The 8,460-nt window shown below is 41.5% G+C and overlaps 1 protein-coding gene across 3 annotated transcripts; it reads left to right on the forward strand.

Annotated features, from left to right (window-relative positions):
* Positions 1–752: 752 nt before the first annotated feature.
* LOC120693497 (two-component response regulator EHD1-like) lies at positions 753–4,609 on the forward strand. 3 transcript variants are annotated; one of them, XM_039976942.1, is made up of 6 exons: positions 753–1,028; positions 1,794–1,904; positions 2,294–2,446; positions 2,617–2,958; positions 3,060–3,136; positions 4,060–4,609. In XM_039976942.1, the coding sequence occupies exons 2-6, from the start codon at positions 1,799–1,801 to the stop codon at positions 4,375–4,377; spliced, it is 996 nt and encodes a 331-aa protein (XP_039832876.1). In that variant the 5' UTR covers positions 753–1,028; positions 1,794–1,798; the 3' UTR covers positions 4,378–4,609. The 3 variants fall into 3 exon arrangements, with proteins under 3 accessions (XP_039832876.1, XP_039832875.1, XP_039832877.1); XM_039976941.1 differs by having other exon boundaries at positions 987–1,467; XM_039976943.1 differs by having other exon boundaries at positions 987–1,467; positions 3,066–3,136.
* The last annotated feature ends 3,851 nt before the right edge of the window (positions 4,610–8,460 follow it).

Below are 8,460 nucleotides of genomic sequence, written 5' to 3' on the forward strand. Positions count from 1 at the left end.
CATATATACAATTGTGCACCGCCGTCCATATATATCGTCGCCGTACGTACTTTGGTGAGCTAGCAAGCGTGTGCATGCTAGCTTTAATTTTCCCGTACGTCCTGATCATCATCACATACCCTCCTAATCGACGAGATGTCGCCGTCGCCGGTGTCGCGAGCACCCGCTCTTTTGTTCGCATCATCACATGGCCACACAAGAAGAAAGCGCGGCTGGCGGGCGTGCTATATATGCTCATCTTTTCTCATGCATGCGTCCTCATCACCAATCCGTGGCTATCTCGCAGTGTGTGTGGATCGGAACGGATATATCGATATCGTAGAAACCGTACATGGGCTCACGAAAGTGCGAGGAAATGGAGCTTTCATGCTGGGCCCGGGGGAGAGGGTCGGGCCGGCCGGGGCGAGTGCAATATACGCGCGCTCTCTAGCTAGCCCTGTTGATGATGACAAGGGAGACATATGGTATATACGTCGTCGTACAACCACTGGCGGGGGTCTAGACTCATTATTATTCTCTCATCGCCGACGCCGAGGACGGCCGGTGCATATGTTCCGGCCTCTCACCGCCGCACGTTAGGGTTGTTAAGGTTGTGGAGGAGAGGAGCTTCACGTGGGGCGCCTAGCTAGAGTTAGTCTGCCTCCAGCTCCCAAAGCTTCATTTGATTCCCCTCTCTCTCTCTCTCTCTCTCTCTCTCTCTCTCTCTCTCTCTCTCTCTCTCTCTCTCTCTCCCTTCGAGCCGATATATACCCCTCGATCTCCTTCTACCTCATGCATCATGCCGCGCATATACAGGATCTCACCCTCTCCATACGCATGGCTTTTCAATTATATATATATTCCTCTAGTTAATCATCTTGGAGTAGATCGGCATATTCATACACATAGTCATACTATATATGACTGAATCATACCATATTTACGTATCTTGTAATTACTGTCTTGGAGCACCAGCTGGTGACCTCAGTCGTCGTTAGCTAGATCATTTGTGGGATACATAGCTTAATTTGTCGGTCCGCCCCCCCGCAGTAAGTGCTTCCTTCAATATCGCATGTGAAAAAAGATTTTATGTTTGCCGCCAATAGATATCATCCCTCTTCATATCAAGTATACGTGCAAGCATATGGGGGTGGTTGTTTGCATGCACATGTTTTTGGTCAAGTTATAATAATAAGCTGACCTAGCTTAGCTTGCAAGCAGAAGCATGCTGGCTGGTGAGATATTGTGTTTATTAGTTTCATCGATACCATTTTTTTTTTGCAAATTTGCGATGCTTTGGATATATTAATCAAAGTGTCTTCAGTGGTACGCATGTGTATAGTCCATCGCTAAAGGAAGGCATGCGGGCGGTTCTACGACATATCTAGCTACTGTTTCTTCCGTCTTGTTATTTGCAAGAGCACCGTTAAACTTCATACTTTTTTTATAATGATTGAAAGTCACAGTCCTTGTACAAGTTGGTAGCAGGTGAGGCATCCTCGCTCTGCCCCTCATATCCTTCACTTTATTTCCGTACCGACTTCCATTAATTACACCTTATCTGGGTCTAGACTGTAGAATGCCGTTGATAGGCCAAAGTCACGCAATCTCATGTTTAAATTTAGACCGCATATTTGATTCCTGGCTAGACTCCAGGTGGTAGTGAACTATTCGTAGTATATTCAACAAAAAGAATGCGCCTAGAAGAAAGGGCAGGTTAATTAGATTAAAAGGGTAGCTAAGTTGCCAAGTTATTAATCAGCACAACATCACTCGCTCCTAACATGCAGAAAAAATTGCTTTCTGTTAATTAGGTTGAATGGACCAAGAGCTGTGGCCTTCTGGGCTAAGAGTCCTGGTCATCGATAACAACATTTCGTACCTGAAGGTTATGGAGGAACTACTTATCAAGTGCAGCTACAAGGGTAATACGACATCCATCATATGTCTAGATAGATATATCATGATTATTATCGAAAATTATTTAAGTTGTATATTTACATTATCATGATGGCTAATTCTGGATCTTAATGCATAAGACTTTATTTTGATCAGAACCCAACTTCATGGAAGACCTTCAGATAAAACCCTAGGTTCAGTTGTAGAATATATATGCAATATGAGTCAAAGTTTACTCTGATCAACAATATCTACTCTATGGATCCTCTTAAATCATTCATATAGAAACATTATATTACATCTGATCAACAGTATCACGTCAGAATTAATGACCATTTTAGTTCAACATTATTCATATATACGTACTCATATATATGATGTTCTCTGACATACTTCAGTCATCAATCTCATCCAGTTACAACATATAATAATGTTAGAGAAGCAATGTCCTTCATCTACGGCAACGAGCAAACTGTTGACCTCATCATTTGCGATTTGTTCTTTCCAACTGAAGACAGTTTACTGATTCTGCAAGAAGTTACATCAAAGTTTGGCATCCCTACCGTGAGTAAGTTTCTCAATCTCTATTCTCTCTTTATTTAGTTTCATAAATTAATTAGATGCAGTATTAGTTTAATTTATTAGTGAATAATATTCTGGTTCGAGAGAAGGCGTTAGCTGAATTTCGTGTGTATTTACAAAATTTTACATATGTTCATTATTTTAATATATCATCAGTAATGTCTTCAAACGGAGATACGAGCACAGTGATGAAGTACATCACCAATGGGGCTTCCGATTTCCTGATAAAGCCTCTGAGGATTGAAGAACTGAAGAACATCTGGCAGCATGTGTTCCGGAAGCAAATTGGGGCGGAGCACAGAAAGTGCAACATTGCTCAACATATCGATCAGCTGTCATATCGAACCACTACTGAAGCAACGGCGACGTTGGACAGTGAGATAAGAGAGAATAACGGGACGGTCACAGATATACTGGACCTCAGGAAGTCAAGGCTCATCTGGACTATGCAGCTGCACCGCCAATTCATTGCAGCTGTGAATTCCCTGGGACCAGAGAGTGAGTGCTCGATCTCATTTCCTTTTAAGCGATGCACGTTCGTATTAACCTCCGTATTTGATTTGTTTGTGGTGACTGCATTGGTATCGCTTGGTTTGCAGAGGCAGTTCCAAAGAAGATACTGGAAATAATGAAGGTTAAACATTTGACAAGAGAGCAAGTCGCAAGCCACCTGCAGGTGATTAATTAATTCATTCTGATATATACATCTTCTTGTACAATAGGCACATGCATATATGCATCTAGACAAATATAATAACAATCCATAATATAATTAGTATCACACATGCTAAAATGCAATTATCATATTCGTGTTGATATATATTTATTACTTTTTTATTTTGTGATAATAAACAAAAATGTAATGCACGCCAGTTAAAGCATACCATGCTGAGGCCATGAATATCCACTTTAGTAATAGGCATTATTTAAGACCACTCATTTTGTTGTGATTCTCACTATCACATGATAATAAAATTCCATATTGTCCAATTAGTTTATTGGAAGTATAGACTTATGGGATCTAGATTTTTTACATGCATGCATAGTATTGACTTGTGTGATTCTCGAAAGGGATTACCAATAAAGCATCACGGCAACCATATAAATTTATGGTTCTTATAGGCTGTCACCTATTCCTCTGTTTCAAAATATAGTTCAATTAGCTTTATCCTAAGTTAAACATCTTTAACTTTGACCAAGTTTATAGAAAAATATATAACATTTATAGTACCAAATAAATGTATTATCAGAATATTTTTTGTGGTGAATTTAATAAGAAACTCGTTGGATGTTCTGAATGGTGTTTTTCCTTATAAACTTGGTCAAAGTTAGAGCTGTTAGACTAGGACAAAACTAAAATGATCTATAATTTGAACGGAAGGAGTATCTTATTGTATAAATTCATGTTTTCTAACAACCGGAGCTTCGTGTGTGTAGTTTAGGAAGGGCAAACGGATCAGGTTCTAAAATGCATTCATGCGTAAGCTAGTTCAAATGTCATTCGTTTTGGAGATTTTTTCTGCATAGCACTGAAGAAGTTGGACTGTAATTGTTTGCGGATATACTAAGAAAGAAAACTCTTCTTTTAAATTGATTCAGAAATACAGGCTTCACCTAAGAAATTCATCCCAAACATTGTACAAAGATGATACGCCTTCATCGTCGAGCTATCCCAACAATGAATCCAGCATTCTAAGAACCCAACTCAACAGTTCTTCGAATTCACTGTATTTTGATCAAGATGGATGCATGGAGATCGCGGACTACTCTTTGCCCAAGGACGACCTCTCAAGTGGCTCAGAATGTACTCTGGGAGAACGAAACAACTACTCACCTGAATGTTTTCAGGATTTCAGATGGGATTCAGATAAACAGGGATCTGAAACAACGTATCTATGGAACTTCGAGGCAGAGTGATTCTATCACTAACAACATGTCTGCCAGGAACAGTAGTAACACCATAAGTAATAAGCATACAATGTGCACTTATGTGGCGTGTGCTGAATAATAATATCCCTGTGTACAGCAGTACATCCTGAATAATAGCCGAGAGCCACTTTATCTTCCAAGAAGTATATGTATTCCGTTGCCTTATGTCTCTATAGTTCGGCACACTGGAATGATCAACTCACTATATGTTCGCGCCCTACAACACAGAGGCCGGCACCGGAAAATATTTGTTGTTATCTGTTCAATAGTTTTGTTGTTTAGATATTTATCTCATTTCACAATATTTATAATGCCGTTTGCTTAATAAACATTCGTTTTGGATATATAGATTCTAAGACCCCATCTCACCTTATTGTTAATTACTTAGCTAGGTTGGTATAAAATTAAAATCCCACTTCACTAATCTATACTTCTTTTTATGCTGATTGTTTGCAAGAAGTACCTTGATCTAAAAACATTATATTTTCTCAAGGACTCCCCTTGGGACCAAAGAACAAGAGAATAAACAGTTTCGAATTAGACAAAACTAGGTTGATCGGCACTCATCTCCAGCCTGAAGACAAATATTTCCATTTCCAACCTTCTCAATTATTTCATCAATCATTTTGCAGTCTTTGTTCTTAAAATGCAGTGGGATGCCCAGATATAAATGAGTATCAGCACCACAGCCAAGGTGATATGAATACTGGGACTCAGAATATGGGACTAAACAATCCTTCTTTTGTCTTGACTAATGCTGTCCAAGTGAAAGCTTCTAATATGGTGTAGTAAATTGAAACCTTTGAAAACTAAGATCCCTCTTTTCCATTCTTAGAGTGTTTTATGCTACCATTGAAAATCCAGTTTCCATTGAATGTTAAATGGTCAAATTGGAATATCGAGACATTTTTTGGAAGTTTCAACTCCAACATGTTTTTTTTTCATTTTTTGCAATGAGAAATTGGAATCTCTCACATTTTATTACTTTCTTTGAGCTGAAAGTTCAAATGCAAGAACATGCTTTTTGGAGACTGTAAATGCAGTATTTCTCTCCGTACGTCTGCACATCTTATGTTATCCATGTGTGTATAATGTTGTCGCTGTAATATTTTGGCTTAATTTTTTTAGATTAAGGAAAGTGTTCTTGAACATTCAAAGTTGAATGTCTACTGCCTAAGTGTTAAAAACACAGCACTCAGGCTGCCAGCAAAAGCCAACCAAGATATTAAACAAGACATTTAACAAAAGAGAAACTAGGTGTTTTAGGCCTCTATTCTGGTCCTGAAATTCCATCCAAATTTGCTGAAAAATTCCATAACAGCGCTCTCCATTGTAAGGCAGCTGTTCTTTATGGATTTCTCCTCTTCCTCTTTAGACAGCTGCGACCAACACCTTGTCCAGTAAGTTCCCCTAAAAATAACCTGCAAATACGAGTTAGGGATGTTTCTTTGGAAAACAAAATCATCTCTACTCAACCAAATAGCCTAACAAAGAGCCGATGCTCTCACAAGGATTTGTTTTCTAAGTTTTACAGAATAATTCCTAAGCCAAGAACTCAACAAATCAGAAATACTTGCAGGTGGTTGAATACCAAACAAGATGTATACTGCATTCGAAATGAACCTTGCCACATGACAATCTAAAAACAAATGTTGTATGGTCTCACTAGAGTTACAAAAGCAACATTTGGTGCATCCTGTCCTGTTTATTTTGATAAGATTTTCCTTTTATCAGGATGACTCCTTCCCTTAAATACTACAAAAATACCTTTATGTTAAGTGGTATTTTCAACTTCCATGGCACACACTTAATTAGCAGGCACATTTTCGAATCTCATCATGTCAGAATACATAGATTTTAGTGTGAAAGCAGCATTTTTATTAGATTCCAAAAAAAATATCATTTGATTCACCCAGTTCAACATTCATTACATTTTCTACCAAATCGAGCCACAACTTCAACTTGTCTTCCACCAGAGCTCGTCTAAAACAGATGTTCAGTGGCCTTCTGTGCTACAGTTTGATTTTTTTTTCCTAGCAAATGTTGTGTAACAACTGATATTGTTTCATTAGAGAGTCTTTCCCTATCCAAAGATCCTACCAAAACCTGGTTTGACTTCCACTTCGTATTGTAAATTTTTCTCTCTTTTTGCAAAAAAACTATAAATTTTTCTCTTGTAAAGAAGGGGTCCTTAATATCCATGAGACCTGCCCAAAATTGGGAGTCTCCTGGTTTATGTACCGCCTGTGCCAATGTCTTGTTATTTAGATATTTATTCCTGAGCAGATTTTACCAAGCTACATCCTCATTTAAGAGTTTGAACAGGCATTTCATGGAGGGTCTTGAGGACTACCTCCAGTACGTGCTGCTCAACCTCTGCTTCGATGACTTCAACCATCTGGTTGACAGCGCGCTCAACACGGAGCGCAAGTACATGGAGATGGAGGACAAGAAGAGGAAGATTGTTCCCGTTGCTTCCGGCAGCAACACCCGTCCTCGCCTCCAGCCGCCCCAGCAGTACCAGCAGCAGCAGTACCGGCCTCCCCAGCAGTACCAGCAGAGGCCGCAGCAGTACCCGCCTCGACAGCAGCAGCAGGCAGGTCAGGGCCCGAGGGTACCGGCACCTCCGGCTCATGCTCCACCAGCTCCGCCAGCACCTCAGGCTCCACGGCAGGCAGCTCCTCCTGCCGGACAGCAGGCTCAGGGACCCCCTCGCACCTGCTATCACTGCGGCTAGCCGGGGCACTACGCCAACTCTTGCCCCCAGAAGGCGCAGGCGGGACAGCAGGGGTGCCCAGCTCAGCCCAGGGCGCCACTTCAGGGCAAAGTGAACCACGTGACGGCCGAGTCAGCGGCCGAGGCTCCTAACGTGGTTATTGGTACATTCATGGTCAACTCCCATCCAGCTACAGTGCTTTTCGATACTGGTGCTACTCATTCATTCATCACCAAGTCATATGTTGAGCAGCATAGTTTCTTTACCACCCCATTAAAGAAGTATCTACTAGTCTCTTCACCGGGAGGGGAGTTGAGATCCCATATTGTTAGCCCTCGAGTCAGTATAGCCATAAGGGGGGCAACGTTCAATGCTGATCTGAGGGTGCTAGACACCAAGGGTATCGATGTGATTCTGGGAATGGATACTCTTGCCAAGTGGGGAGTCAGAATTGATTGTGCTCATCGGGCAGTTCACTTGACAGCATCTGATGGCCAAGAGGTGACAGTCAGTGCTTCAGAACCCTCGGGATTTCTTCATCAGATGGAGGCTAGACCCACGGACGGTATTTGCGTGGTGTCTGAATTCCCGGATGTCTTTCCGGATGATTTGCCAGGTATGCGGCCTGAACGCGACATCGAGTTTTCTATTGATCTCTTATCTGGCACTGTTCCTATTGCAAAGCGGCCCTACCGCATGGCACCTATAGAGCATGAGGAAGTCAAAAAGACTATTGATGAGTTGCTAGCCAAGGGCTATATCCGTTGCAGCTTCTCTCCTTGGGCTTTTCCATTGTTGCTAGTAGATAAGAAGGATGGCTCGAAGAGAATGTGTGTCAATTATCGGGAGCTGAATGCAGTTACCATCAAGAACAAGCATCCACTACCCCGTATTGAGGATCTCTTCGATCTACTTCGAGGTGCTCGTATATTCTTGAAGATTGATCTGCGTTCGGGTTATTTTCAGCTGAGGATCCGTCCTGGGGATATTTCGAAGACGGCATTCACTTGCAAGTACGGGCTATATGAGTACACGGTCATGTCCTTCGGCTTGACTAATGCCCCGGCTTTCTTCATGCATCTGATGAACATGGTTTTCATGGATTATCTGGATGTCTTCGTGGTGATCTTCATTGATGATATTCTGATCTTCTCCAAGACAGAGGAAGAGCATGAAGAGCATCTGAGGCTCGTGTTGCAGAGATTGAGGGAGCATCAGCTGTATGCTAAGTTCAGCAAGTGCGAGTTCTGGATTGACGAGGTTCCATTCCTCGGTCATATCATCTCCAAGGGAGGTATTGCAGTTGATCCGAGTAAAGTGAAGGATGTGCTCGAGTGGGAGACACCGCAGACGGT

The sequence above is a fragment of the Panicum virgatum genome, chromosome 9N, assembly GCF_016808335.1.
Source record: "Panicum virgatum strain AP13 chromosome 9N, P.virgatum_v5, whole genome shotgun sequence".
In the NCBI taxonomy this organism is placed as follows: domain Eukaryota; kingdom Viridiplantae; phylum Streptophyta; class Magnoliopsida; order Poales; family Poaceae; genus Panicum; species Panicum virgatum.

Bases quoted from the DNA above. Each gene is read 5' to 3' on its own strand.
- LOC120693497 (XM_039976942.1), top strand. From the start codon at position 1,799: ATGGACCAAGAGCTGTGGCCTTCTGGGCTAAGAGTCCTGGTCATCGAT. The intron at 1,905-2,293 runs GTAATACGACAT...AATCTCATCCAG, and splicing joins TATCAAGTGCAGCTACAAGG to TTACAACATATAATAATGTT. The intron at 2,447-2,616 runs GTAAGTTTCTCA...ATATATCATCAG, and splicing joins GTTTGGCATCCCTACCGTGA to TAATGTCTTCAAACGGAGAT.